The sequence below is a fragment of the Microcebus murinus genome, chromosome 5, assembly GCF_040939455.1.
Source record: "Microcebus murinus isolate Inina chromosome 5, M.murinus_Inina_mat1.0, whole genome shotgun sequence".
In the NCBI taxonomy this organism is placed as follows: Eukaryota; Metazoa; Chordata; class Mammalia; order Primates; family Cheirogaleidae; genus Microcebus; species Microcebus murinus.
This window is the reverse complement of record NC_134108.1, coordinates 77,351,221-77,365,143: the sequence shown is the minus strand read 5'-3', so window position 1 is coordinate 77,365,143 and position 13,923 is coordinate 77,351,221. Positions and strand designations below refer to the sequence as shown.

Below are 13,923 nucleotides of genomic sequence, written 5' to 3'. Positions count from 1 at the left end.
AACCTAGTCTTGTTCTGATGTTAATTAGCACAGTCTGTTTCTTCTTACATAAAGCAAAAGAGTTGGACTAGGATAGTCGCAGTGGTCTCTTCTGTCTTTAAAAGTGTGCACATTGGGAATTACAAGTGAGTACTATGAGTTTAGGAATTGGCTTGAAGCTTCCTAAATGCAATGCATTCATGTATCATCTATTCCTTTTGATCTTTGTTCTTTTTTGATCCTTGTTCTCTAGAAAGTATTCAGATGATTATTAATTCAAATGTTTTGCTTTGTGGAAAACTTTCTGTCACCTCTCCTCTCTCTTCAATTGATGTTGGTTCTTTTCAAACCAACATTTACATCGTTTTCTTTGATATTTAGAATGGTTTTATTGCATTTGTAAGTGGAGAAGGAAGGTATCACTAAATGTAAAACTTTCCATTAAGGAATTTTCCCTTTTGCAATTAAACACACTAGCGGGTAAAGTATGGTATAGGAAAGTGATTAAATGCATAGAAAATTTTGTGGGTTGTTAGAGATTATTTGGTTGTTTGGGGTCTCCTAGGATACTTAGTTGTTTTTCCACCAACCCACACATCCTCTATATTCCTAATAAAGCATTTGGAATCTGCTGGGCTTTTTAAGGCTCTCACCACTCTTTCTATGACTTCACCATATCATTAAAAATCTAAAGTTATTTAGCATAATTTAACAGTATTAGCAAGATTTGTAACCGTATCCAAGGATATGAACTTGTTTGTTGTAACAACCGCCTGAGCAGTCCAAAAGGCCCTTCAAAGAAATAAAGCATACAATGTCGAATTTTCAGTAGTTTTATTGAAAAATGCCTCTTTTGTTTCAGAAATAAATAATATAAGGCAGTGAAATTCACAATCTGCAGTTAAAATATAAAAGCAGCAATTCTATGTTCATAGTCTTGCAAACATTTTCCAACTGCTTTTGATAACTAAGAAACATTATGTTCTGAAAAAAAAGTTCATACTAAATATACAACACAAACATGCAATTCCATCTCTGCAGAGTAATCTGCAATTTGGCATAAATGTTAGTTTGCCTACAACAAGGAGGTTTAAAGCAATATGGAACTGTATCCAGTCGATGCACTAACTTAAGCTACATGGCTTAAGGTTTGTGGTTGTTAAAGATGTATAAGAGCATCCTATGCACTAATGTATAACAGATAGAAGAGGAAGATAAATAATTGCAATGGAGTTGACGGCTCCCTCCTTTCTGGTTTCAAGAAGGGAATTACTTGAATCGTGGTGTAAGTGAATTGCAAATAAGTATAAGAAAAGATAAACTGCTCTCTTCGAAAATATACAGTAGCTCTGGGTTCCAGGACTTACTGCCTAATAGTTTCACTGAGGCCGCCCACTGTGCTAACTAAAGGCACATGGCATGTTCTCTCCTTGCAGCTTTTATGAACAAAGTATTCTGCAAGCATGTCAAGGGCAAAGGCGAAAATGTCTGCAGACTGCGTGCTGCGAGCTAGGCTTCCTGCAGAAACAAGGTTCTCTACAGTCAGAAAGGGCACTCTTGGAGGAAGCAACGCCGGAAGAAACATCACAGAAAAGACGTACACTGCGCTATCTGACCTGTAAATGAGAATTCCAACACCTCCCCCCAGCCTCGCGGCGCGGCGCGGGGTCTCAGGTTCACTGCCCCGGGCCGCGGGGCAGGGCGCGCCGCCAGCGCCCGTGGGGAGCAGGCTCCTCTGCAGGCTCGTCGGCGCCGTAGTCCTCGTACTCCGCCGCCGTCCGCTCGGGCTCCACCGGCACGATGAAGGGCTCGCGCTCAGGCAGGTAGGCCCCGCCCTCGGGCACGTACGGCTCTGTCCGATTCAACATTACAGTTATGGCATGATTTGGAAGGCACACACACAGCAAAAGCTAAATCATCACCCGAGGTGATGGCACTCCAGTCTCAAATCTCCCAACCATAAATAGATAAGTTACAATGTCCTGATTACTTCTATTTGCAGAGAGAGAATTTGGTAATAATCAAATAGTGAAATGGCACTTTCTTTAAAAAAAAAAAAAACCCTTCAAAGATCCAGCAGTAAATACAATCATTGCACAAATACCTGGGAGGGGTCCGGGACTGGGCCAAAGAACTGTAAACACAATACCTAGGTAGGATTTTCACAAATCCCCAAGGAACTGTTCATAACTTCAAACTCCTCAATTCAAAGAACAACTTGGAAAGCTGAGGAGGTGAAGGCAAGTTTTATTGGCTCCTAGAAAAACTGAACTCTGGAGGTGAAAAGCAACTCTCACCAGGTAATATACAGTACATGACATTTTCTGTGGCCGTCCCTCACACAGACTGAGTTATAGCTGGTGAGTGAGGAACACCAGTGACTACAGCAAAACAGGAAGAAAAGGTGATTTTTAAACTTTGGCTTGAAAATTGCAGTTACAAAACCCAAATGAGAGTACACGTACAAAAAGGAATAATAATAATAATAATAATAAAAAGACACATGCCCTGAATCAGACACATCGCTAACAAGCAAGAGATGAGGAGATTCCATTCAGTGTTATTCCGGCATACAGCAAGCAGCAGGCTTTGATGCAGAAGCGTATTGTAGGATTGTTAAGTAATTTTAGTGGACAGGATCACATACAAATCATTTACAAGCCACAATTAGTTTATTATTTACATAAGACATTTCTCTTCAACCAGGTTAATTGTTTTTCATAAATGGCATGATCTCCGCTGGTTAGTAGTTTTATTGTGCACCTCTTTCACAACTGAGGCTCCCCATGGCTTTGTCTTTGAACTTTAAAAAAAAAAAAATGCTTTTCTACATTATTACTGAAATGCATCAGGCTTATAAACTGACACCACTGCTTTTTTTTTTTTCATTCAAGTTAGTATAAAGAGTCTCCACCCTCCTTTGTGATGTCGACCCGGTTCGTTAACCATATCTGTGGTGAGATTTCCATACAGACTCATTTTCTAATAAGCACGTGCGCAAACATCTCAGAAACAGGATTTTCATGTATTCAAACTGTAAGCAGCACTGGCGACTTAGAAAATTTGTTAGCCGGAACCTGAAACAGGTCAAAGATGATAGTTTTTAAAAGTTGAATTACTATGTAAAAAATATATATATACACATCCATCTACGTATGTAATGGTTAAAGTATATATACATATATATCCATATATTTTCAGCTATTCACGCGTGCCATAAGGCAGTGGCAATTTAAATTTATTTTATAAAGAATTAAATTGTAATTTTGTGAATGGGTTGCATGAGAAATACGTATTAAGATTTGCTATTACTTTTGGTCATATGTAATTATGCACATAAATATATAGATATATATATATTTAGATATTCAACTACTCATGCACTATTGGCAAGTAGCAAACCATATCAAACAGCAGTATCATTTTTAAAACTTGCAAGATGCTTGAAGGTGCACTAATGAAATGATCACCATTAACTACAGCGGGGCTCTCTTATTTCCAGATCAGCATACCCTCCGGTACTCACATCCCACAAAATCAGGCATGGGAGACATCTGCCTTCTATCATTGTCAAACACTGAAATTTCATTAACAACTCTTTATAAAAAAAAATGATTAAGTCCCAGATTGTATAAGTGTTCATTCCATGGCCTATGTGGGACAGTTAATTATGTTCAGTGGTTTTTACCATGTTATCAAATAGTTTACCTACAAATTACATTCCCAGAACAATTGTTTTAATATATGTTCTTGGCATTCTACAACTGTCTTCAAGATATCCCTGTTCTTAACCTTAAGGTTAAAAAAAAAAGAAAAGAAAAGAGAAGGCAAAGAGAGAGAAAGGAAAAGAAAAAGGGGAAAGGGAAAAGAAGGGTAGGAAAGGAAAGAGAAAAGTCAATTGGTAGCATTCTTTGAAACTACAAAAGAAATAAGGAGAGATTTATAATGAGATTTGGTAAATGCAGAAATATGGATAAAAAAAGAAAATAATTAAATCTTAGTGAAATAATGTATTATGCTTTTGGAGAGAATATTATTATTACATAATCAAAACAGAACGGAAAGAGTTGATATCTTCAAGAAATCCTCAAATCAAGCTTCCTTCAATCCTAGAGAACTTCATTTCCACAAAGGTTCTTTACCTCAGGGGGATCTGGGTTCCTACAATGGCAACAACATACCTGGATAGCCTTGCCCGTTGTATGGGATGCTGGCACACTGGGACGAATCACAGTATCCGGGAGGACCTGGGGGTCCTCGGATACCTGAGTTTCCAGGACGACCAGGAGGACCGGGGGGACCTCTTGAACCTGTGGACCCTGGCGGACCTGTTCTGGATTCTCCTTGTGGACCTAGTGTGGAGTTAAAACAAACACATTTCCCCTCTTGTTAAATACACCTCCTGAGGCAGTCAGTGATATTTTAAGCGGCATCTCCACTGCCTCCAGACCATTCACTGACTAACACATAGTAAGAAAATATTTCCTTTAGAAATACCCAATATGAACCAAGATGTGACAAACTTTCTTGCCAGTGACTCATCAGAATTAATGCTGGAAATCCATTATTTTATTTTGTTCAAGGAAAACCAATTTAGTAAGAATTAAGCCAAATTAAAGATGCCAATGAGTTCTCTGGTTGGCTGCCACTCTCAAGAGATAAAAGCACCGGAAGGAAGTCGTTCTACCAGGCAGCCACACTGGGTTGCTGTGAAAACATGGCAGTGTCTACTCCATCACTCCAGACTAAGTAAAGCAATGTTATTTCTGGACAAGTGATACTTTGTTATGGTTAACATAAATGTAAAGATTTAGTCATAGGGCGGCCCTTGGTTGTAAGGGTCTCACAGACCTTATGATGAACAAGAAAAAAATTCATGTACAACCTAGTGCATTAAATGCATAAAACAACTCGACCGTTATTATTTCTTTCCAAAATATTAGGAAAGAAGCAGTGAATGTAATATTGTAATGTGTCTGGCGTCTAAATGAGAATGTATTTTCTCACAGTCTAATAGCTCCATGTAGAAGACTTACTAGAACAAACAGGAAATGTAAGCATCCTTAAAGGATATAAGGCCATAAAAACAAATAGGAATTCTCCAAAAACAAAAACAACTCTCTATTTCACTAAAACTCGTTCCCTCATATATTAAAGTTGCAGTTAATGTACATACACATTCATTTGTTGAACAAAAGGAACATAAAAATAAAGAGGTTATGCAAGTTGAACTTCTTGCTAAAACACATGCCATGACTGTACACATGCTCAAAGCTAACAGGATGAAGTTGTGACTCTCTTGGGGACTGCGTGCCCACTCAGTGTTAATACCCTTTACCTATTAGATGTGCTAGTGAACCTACCTGGGGGGCCAGGCAGCCCCCGAGGTCCTGGAGATCCAATACCCCTTTCACCTTTCTCTCCCGGCAAACCTAAGGAAGAACAAAAAAAGAAAGCATAGGAAAAAAATTATCTGGAAACATGTAGTTTTCATCTTAACTGATAATACTTAATTTAAAGTAATTCGTTTCCTTAGTGAAAGCAGAACCTAATTTTTCACAGAAGTTCACTCTTTAAGCCAAATTCTTTCTAGACATTTGTGTAATTCCAGATTCATGGCCAAGAAACAAATCTGGCTACAAGTCAAGGGAAAAAAATATTTGACGGAAAAAAACACGTTTAATATATTTTTAAATAGTAATTAAGAATAGAAATCTTGACTAAATAGTTATAACTCATTAAAAAGCATCTTAAAAGGTATTTTATCTTTTGTAGCCCTATCATTACAGCATCTAAACCATCACAATCATGGAAACAGCTTAAGTTTTCTCTAGATTATTAACTACTCTTTTGACAAAAGTGGGACCCTAGAGTCCTGAAACATCTGGAATCACATAATCCTACTTTTCTTCTTTTCCTTCAACTGCAATTGTCTACCATGAAATTAAAGTAAAAACAAACACACAACAACAAAAAAATACAAGTGCGGTGCCAGGGCCTGAATAAAGGAACCAAAAGAATTTGGATCTAAAACTACAGGGCTACTTAAGCACATTCAGCTGCTGCTCAACTCTTGCCACAGTCCCAGCAATTAACAAGATTTTGGTGCCTGATTTAGTTTGCCAAGATACAGGTTTTCCAATCAATAGCAACAACAACCACCAAAAAAAAAAAAAAAAATCAGAAAATAGCATTATAGCTACCAAGACCTCCTGACAAAAGCATTGCTGTTTTCTAAGATATGCATCTTTATGGCCTGCAGGTTGCCTAAGGAGGGAGACAGGTTCACAGACGGATGGCTCTTCTGAGACTGTCCAGACACAAGTAGTTCAAACACTTTGCCAAGTTCAATCTTCTGCATGTTTTCCACCGGACCCAGCTCCTACATTTGCAGGTTCCTTCCTTTATCTCTGTGCAGCACCCGGAAATGCTCACCTCGTTCACCAGGCGGTCCTTGCATTCCGGGTGTTCCTGGGAAGCCTGGTCGCCCCCCAGGTCCTGGCTCTCCTCTGGCTCCTGCACTGCCAGGGGGGCCTGGGGGACCAGGCGGGCCCGGCTGGTTCCGATTGGAGTGGTAATCATTTGGAATCTGATTCAGCATCTGATTGAATCTGTTCATCTGACCTACAAATAGAAATAAGGCTTGCTAGTAAAAATTCCAATGAAGGAGGGATGAGAGAGTGAAACTGTTCTCTCTTAGTGTCTAGGGAAATCCATCTCCCTTCCATCCCCCTCCAGGAAACATTCTAATGAGAATCTTAAATCCGGTGGCCCGGTACAAAATGGTTGCTGATAAACAGTTGTTTCCACAAAAGATGACCTACAAGCCACAAGCGTTACTATGAGTACAAAAAAGTGATGAAACTTTAATGTGGCTCTGAAATAAGGTCTTGAGTTTTGCTCAATGATTTCACTCAAAAAAGACACTTTTTAAATTAAAAAATTATGCCATTTTTGTGTGTGCAATGATAATCAGGTTTTGGTACAAACTGGAATTGCCCTTGGGGTACATTAAAAAATATAGATTTCTGGGCCTTATCTCCAAAGATAATGATGTGCTAGGTTTAGGGCACAGGCCAGAAACTCTAATTTCTAACAAGCAACCCAGGTAGTTTTAAGGCAGGTGTTTCTCAAGACTACTTTGAGAAACACTGATTAAGAGGGAGCCCTGGGTTTAAGGCCCATTCTCAGTCTGTAGGCACTGAGCTTTATTATTTAACAGGCCTCATGGAAGAAGAAGGGGCGTGGTGGTTCACGCCTATAATCTTAGCACTCTGGGAGGCTGAGGCGGGCAGATCACTCAAGGTCAGGAGTTCGAAACCAGCCTGAGCGAGAGTGAGACCCTGTCTCTACTAAAAATAGAAAGAAATTAATTGGCCAACTAAAAATATATAGAAAAAAAATTAGCTGGGCATGGTGGCGCATGCCTGTAGTCCCAGCTACTCGGAAGGCTGAAGCAGGAGGATGGCTTGAGCCCAGGAGTTTGAGGTTGCTGTGAACTAGGCTTACTCCAGGGCACTCTAGCCTGGGCAAGAGAGTGAGACTCTGTCTAAAAAAAAGAAGAAGAAAGAGTCTGTGAAAAATATTGACTTTCTATGATCAAATTAATCTTGGTTAGTAGGCTTACTTCCTTAAGGTCATAGAATAATTTAAAGGTTGCAACTTAAAGGATCCAGTGTCTTAGGACTGAAGAAGTTTGCTGCCTCCATATATACCGTGATGGAACTTATATTAGGATTTTTAATATGGAAACTGAAAAGCCCTTTTAAAATATGATTTTGTGTCAGACTGAATATAAAGATAACAGTCTATTATTTTACCTTAATGACAATCTTTAAAATATCATTAGCTTTTTCTAATCAGATACAAAACTGACAATGTATGAAAACAAGAGGTCATCAAAAATGAAACAGAAACATCTCTCTTAGAAACTTTATGATTTAAACTCCACATTTTACTGCAATTAATTAAAAAACCATTCATACAATAAAAAGAAATTTTACCGCTTATTAATTGTTCACAGACTTGTCTTGCAACTGCTCGCATCATGTTCTGGGAAGCAATGTCTCCCTTGTTAATTAAATTAATGAGAATTATTAGCATGTCACTTCTATCATTTTAGACTTTAATGTTTAACACACAAAATAAAGGTAAGATTTTTAAAAATACATACCCTATCGCCTTTCTCTCCTTTCAAGCCAGATGGACCCTGAAATATAGGAAATTCATACATTAGAAACTGACAAATATGGTCTATAATGATGACTATGTAATAAAATGATGACATGATGATGATAAAAGAGGACAAGGTCTGCTTTCTAACAAATTAGCAAAATTGGCATATCACATTTATATCCATGTTACATTTTGCTTTTCCGTAAAAAGAAATATAAGTCCTCTCTCTCTCTCTCTCAAAGAAGCACATGCTCTCCAAAACAATGCATAGATGTGAATTTTATGGTCACAATTATAAAAGTTACGTACCATGCATACGTTTTACAACGCTATTCCCTGTATAGGCTTGGAAGTAAAATACATTTGAAGATTGCCCATGTGCCGAGATTGCCCATGTGCCATCATACTGTGTTTTACATCATCATGGTTGGTTAGCTCAGCTGGTTATTGTGGAATGTCCATGAGGTTAATCTTTATTCAGTCTAAGAACCAGTGGACTTTTGTCAACTCCCTAGCCCAGTATATATCTCTAACATCTTACAGTGATTCTTTGTGCATTGGGTAGAAAAGGAACCAGTGTCTCCTTATTAAATAACTCAATCCAAATGGTCCGACATCCAAACACAACCACTGAATATTTGTCCCTATTCTGTCACAGGCCTCTCACTAACCATGAGGGGTCTTGGAAAAAGTTTTCCTTAGACCGCAACAAGTTTTTGTTTTTCAGTAGTATACTTCCAGGCTACCAACTGCTGGCACAGAAGGAACTTCCAAACCATTGACAAATCAGATGTTCAAATAATGTCCCATACCAAACCACGTCTTGAAGCTCTGACTCGAGGGGGCAGGGGGGCATGGGCAATATAAGTAACCTTAACACTTGTACCCCCATAATATGCTGCAATAATAATTAAAAAAAAAGATTCTGTTGCAGTCATAGTAAAATGAAATAGAACTCTGAATAAGTAGAAAAGTTTCCTGTACTTTTTAAAATTACTTTTGCAAGTTTTCTGCCATGATCCATTAAGGAAAAGAAAGTAACAAAACTCACATGCTAGAGTATGCACAGATTATAAGCATATCAGAAGCCCTTCTGTCTTTATGTTGCTTGGTTACTTTTATATAACCATAGAAAGCAAGGCATGTCACATAAATATTCTATCCTAAGTTTGTCTGATATTACATTTTTTATTAAACTTGGGTTTATGTAACTTGAACAATGCTTAAGAGAGGTTCTGTCTAGAGAACAGCCCTGATAAATTTTTGTCACTGCTAATTGTTGGATTTAAGTATCTTTAAGATTTTTATATTTCAGAATGCAATTTAAAGCAGAAAAACTGCTTAAAATAAATTTACACTTCATAAATACAAAGAAGGAATAGCCTATAAAGAAAATGAAGCCCAGTAGTAATTACACATGTGTGTGGATATATTAGAAACTTCAAATTCAGTTTTGGAGACACTAATTTGAAAATATAAGATATGCAAAAATACCATCTCAACTGTGATTTGAGCCAAAACATCTCAGTAAGAGAAAGTTAAGCTGGCTGTAAAGTGGGGCAGGACAGTATAAAAAAAGTAAAGTGACCAATTAAAGTCAATAAATTCTTTTAATTTGGGGACTAGTGTGCTAGCATCCTCAACTAAAGAAAAAAGAGCAAATGGCACAGCTAGATAATGCTGCCAAAGGGTTAACATTTGCAAACTAAGGACAGAGGAGGTGCCATGCGCCATCATCATGTATTTTTCCATCTTAAGCAGCATACCACTCCTAAATAAAAAGAATCATTTTGCTGACCCAGCTCTGAGTGTTTATACAGTGCAGAAATATGTGTCTTGGCTTGTAATCTCATTCTCCTTTAAAGAAACCCAATGACCACAGTTTTCATCCTAAAATACTACAATAGCCCAGGGAGAAAAACTTTAGAAATAGTACTGCGTCAAATGCATGGGTTTAGCACGGTCTTAACAAATGCTTCAAACACACTACAGCAGAGATAACCTAAATAGAACAAAGTTTTGCAGTTCTCATTATTTATGTCCAAGGTGAAATGACTGCAGATAGACATGCAGGCTGTCCACTTACTGGCCTGCCATGGTCTCCGGGTTTTCCTGGTTTCCCACTCGGTCCTGTGACTCCTGGAGAGCCTGGGCTTCCCTATAACACACAAGCAGAGAAAGGAAATGTTATGACAAAGGGAAAATCCCATCTAAAGTAAACTAACAAAGTACAGCCTGTTTTAAAAGCTTTTAAAAGAAATAGCACATAATTATACATTAAGGAGGAATAAAACCAAATTTTAAGATAGCAAGAAGGAAAACATCTTGAAAATTCCAATTCAATCTTGACAGGCTGTAAAGTTCTAAAATATATTTTGAGACCATTTGAAAAATACATGCATATATATATATATACATATATATATATATAATTATGATCCTAGTAAGTTGGTTACAAAGTGGATCTGCAGAAAGCAATTCCTATTTTTTAGTTTATTTCTAGTACAAAACCAGAAGATACTTCAAAAGACAGAGGTTGAAAACTTTGGGGAAGAATTAAGAAAGTGGCCAGTTTTATGCTAAGTTGGGCACCATGGTGGCGGAGTCTTCCCTTGTGGGCTAGGAATTGCGTTCAGGTTGGAAATTAATTATTTCCTTTGGAGCATTCTCCACACTTTCATTCTCTTCTATCATATCAACACCCTTCACTTCACCAAAACCATAAGAATTGCTTCCTGTTGTTTTTAACACAGCTTCCAGATATTTCATCCAGATATTTAATAGAATATTTATAATATCTAATAGCCAATACATCATGTTCTAAAGCCTAAAATTTCCTTAAGATAGAATCATCAGATTTTGAAAAAAAAAAATGTTTTACTCCATCAATTATATAAATTTTAAGCTCATAGTAAATACTTAAAATGAAAGTTTACTATGTATTTGAATCCTACCATCTAAGAACATATGTATTAAAATATAAATAATAAAATTATCTTAACATATGGTCTTGAGGCTTCGTTTTCTGCCACACAGACATGGAGAGTATCCATCACCTCGAATTTAATCTCACCTGGATGCATCTCATATGTGTATGCATGCTCATTTCAAAATCATTAGCTTCAGTATTTTCCCCAAAGATCTTAATTAGAAGACCCTTTGTCTTAGTTGTGGATAAAACTTACTTCCTTAGAACAACTGATGGTTGCTCAGTAATAAATGCTCTTGAAATTCAAATATTAATAGGCCACCAATTTTTAAAATTCTAGAACAAGAAGTAACCACTGAGGGCATAAAACCCAACCACTCAATGTGCAGATGATGGAACAGAGGCACTAACCAGCTAGTGGCCAAGTTAGTTAAGGATTTTTTTTTTCTTTTTTTCAAATACAACTTGATTAAACAAAAAGGCTCTGTATTTTAACACATCTGTTTTCTCTAGCACATTTTGATTTAGAAAAATAAAAACAAACAGCTCCCTCAATGATATACCCCACAGCACAGATGGAATGTGTTCCAAAGGCAAGTGACCTGACTCTTCCCTAGCAAATGAGAACAGAGGGTAGGGTGAGGGGACAACAAAGTAACCCAGTTGGTTCTTACCGGTGGCCCAGGTGGGCCCCTGGGTCCCATTGCACCATCTTTTCCAGTGAAGCCCTATTGTAAAAATGAAAATAACTAGAGGTTAGCAAGATAACGAGCAAGTGAAAAAAGGAAAGATGCTAAACAGGTTGCTATGGGTGAAGAGTGAAGAGAAATATTTAGTACAATGTGCTGTTCGGCAGGTAAGCTTTTAATATAAAGACAAACATCAAAAAAAACCATTCGATTTCACTTACACCTTTTACTGAATAATTAATTGTTATGCTAACTCATTTGTACAGGTATAAATAAAACCATTTTAAGAGCCAAACTAACCTTCCGCCAAGAAGGTAGATTTCTTTCCTCGTGATACTAGTTTTTGCTTTTGTTAAGAGTATAAAGAAGTCTAGAGGAAGACTGACCTTTTCTATGGTAAAGTCAATGTCAGCAAACTGGCCCAGGAAGGATCAAAGTGGAACGAAAGGAATGCTGCTGAGTAAAGGAAGTGTATCCCAAAAGATGATACCATGGTGGCAAGAGTTTGGCCTTGTCTGCTGGGAATTAAGCTCTCACCCTAAATTCATTACTTCCTTTGGTGCATTCTCCACACTTTCATTCTCTTCTATTATATCAGCACCCTCCACCCCACCAAAACCATAAGAATTTCTCCCTGTTGCTTTTAACACAGCTTCCAAACATTTTAGTAGAATATTTGTAATAACTAATAGCCAATACATCATGTTCTAAAGCCTGAAATTCCCTTAAGATGGAATCATCATATTTTGTCAAACAATCCTTTACTCCAACAATTATACCAATTTTAAGCTCCTAGTAAGTGCTTAAAATGAAAGTTTATTACATTAGCATTTAAACCTCCCCTCATCTAAGAACATATGTATTAAACATACATGATATAATTATTTTAACACATGGTCTTGAGGCTTCATATCCTGCCATCCAGACATGGAGACTGAATGCCAACCACCTGATTAGAAAACTCCCTTATTTCCTGAGCAACTGCCAGACAGCTAGGGCAGGACTATTTCTGTCTCCACTCCTGGCGAATTTCTCTCCTCCTCCCCCACAAAAAAAAAGAGGCAATGGTGTCTTAACTGCTCTCTGCTCAAAAGACAGGAAATCCTCAGTCGTCATGATAAGTAGTTAATTTTTCAGTAGCCATCTCTCCTCTTCTCACACAAAGGCCAGAGCTGAGTCAGAGTCAGTGACCAGGAAGGAACAAAGCACATCTCGAAGGCTCGCTCCTTTGGCTGGTGCGCCTGCATTTACGTGGGGTTTTTCCCTCTCTCGCTCTCTCTCTCTACAGTGCCAAATGACCTCTGCCTGGAATGAGTCATCGTGCTACTCAGTTAGAATTCATTCCCAACAGCGGATCTCTGAAATCCAGCCGAGGATTTCTGAGTCAGGTCGTATTTTATGGCTGTTGCATTCCTCTGTCAGAGGAGATTGGGTCTCATTTTCTGCAGAGAGTAAGAGTGATCATTTCATCCATACACCTGGATTCTAACAAAAATCGGGATCATTTGGATCCCTTCCTGCATTAAGTATCCACACTTCTTAGCCCACTGATTTTACAGTAGAGGACATTTAAATTATTTATTTAAAATTCATTAGAAATATTCCTCCCTGCAAAAAAAAAAAAAAGTTTTTTCAGAAACTTATAGAATATATACCTAAGTTGGAGTAAGAATTTTATTCTGATATCCTTAGAAGGGCTATTTGTGATACAGTATTCTTCATTTTTTGCTTCAAAGCTGTAGCAATTTTTACTACTTCCACCCACGTGAGGGAGGCTGAGAAGACCAGTGGCCATTTTCACAGATGCCCATTTATTAGATGTCCGTACATGTGGTTCTTTTGTCACTATCTAATAGTCTCCAAAGCTGTGCCTCATTTTGCAAATCATCTGTGCTGAAGACCATTTCTAACTTTTCAAAATTGTTTATATCTCACACCCTCCTTTCAGCATTTAGTGGTAGTTTACTAAGCAGTAGGTAAATGCACAAAGCTCTGAAGGAAAGAGGAAAATGATTTCTTGAAAAATGTCCTTGCCCTTATCTCAGGAGACCTAGATGGCTTCACCACAAAGTTGGACACAGATTAGAGTTTGAGAATGGAAAAGCACAGTGCCTCCCAGTCCCATACTTTTCAAGAGTGCAGGGATGGTGG

At 37.9% G+C, this 13,923-nt stretch overlaps 1 protein-coding gene across 2 annotated transcripts in view; it reads right to left on the bottom strand.

Moving 5' to 3' along the window:
- Positions 1-1,521: 1,521 nt before the first annotated feature.
- COL12A1 (collagen type XII alpha 1 chain) overlaps positions 1,522-13,923 on the bottom strand; it is a 113,654-nt gene continuing 101,252 nt past the window's right edge. The window contains exons 59-66 of one of the 2 annotated variants that reach the window (XM_020287100.2): positions 11,758-11,811; positions 10,241-10,312; positions 8,153-8,188; positions 7,983-8,049; positions 6,415-6,603; positions 5,343-5,411; positions 4,161-4,331; positions 1,522-1,831 (exon numbers count right to left, since the gene is read on the bottom strand). In XM_020287100.2, coding sequence (XP_020142689.2) covers positions 1,656-1,831; positions 4,161-4,331; positions 5,343-5,411; positions 6,415-6,603; positions 7,983-8,049; positions 8,153-8,188; positions 10,241-10,312; positions 11,758-11,811 — 834 coding nt within the window. In that variant the 3' untranslated portion in view covers positions 1,522-1,655. Of the gene's footprint in view, positions 1,832-2,023; positions 3,057-4,160; positions 4,332-5,342; positions 5,412-6,414; positions 6,604-7,982; positions 8,050-8,152; positions 8,189-10,240; positions 10,313-11,757; positions 11,812-13,923 lie in introns of those variants that run through there. The other variant, XM_012743162.2, reaches the window with a different exon arrangement.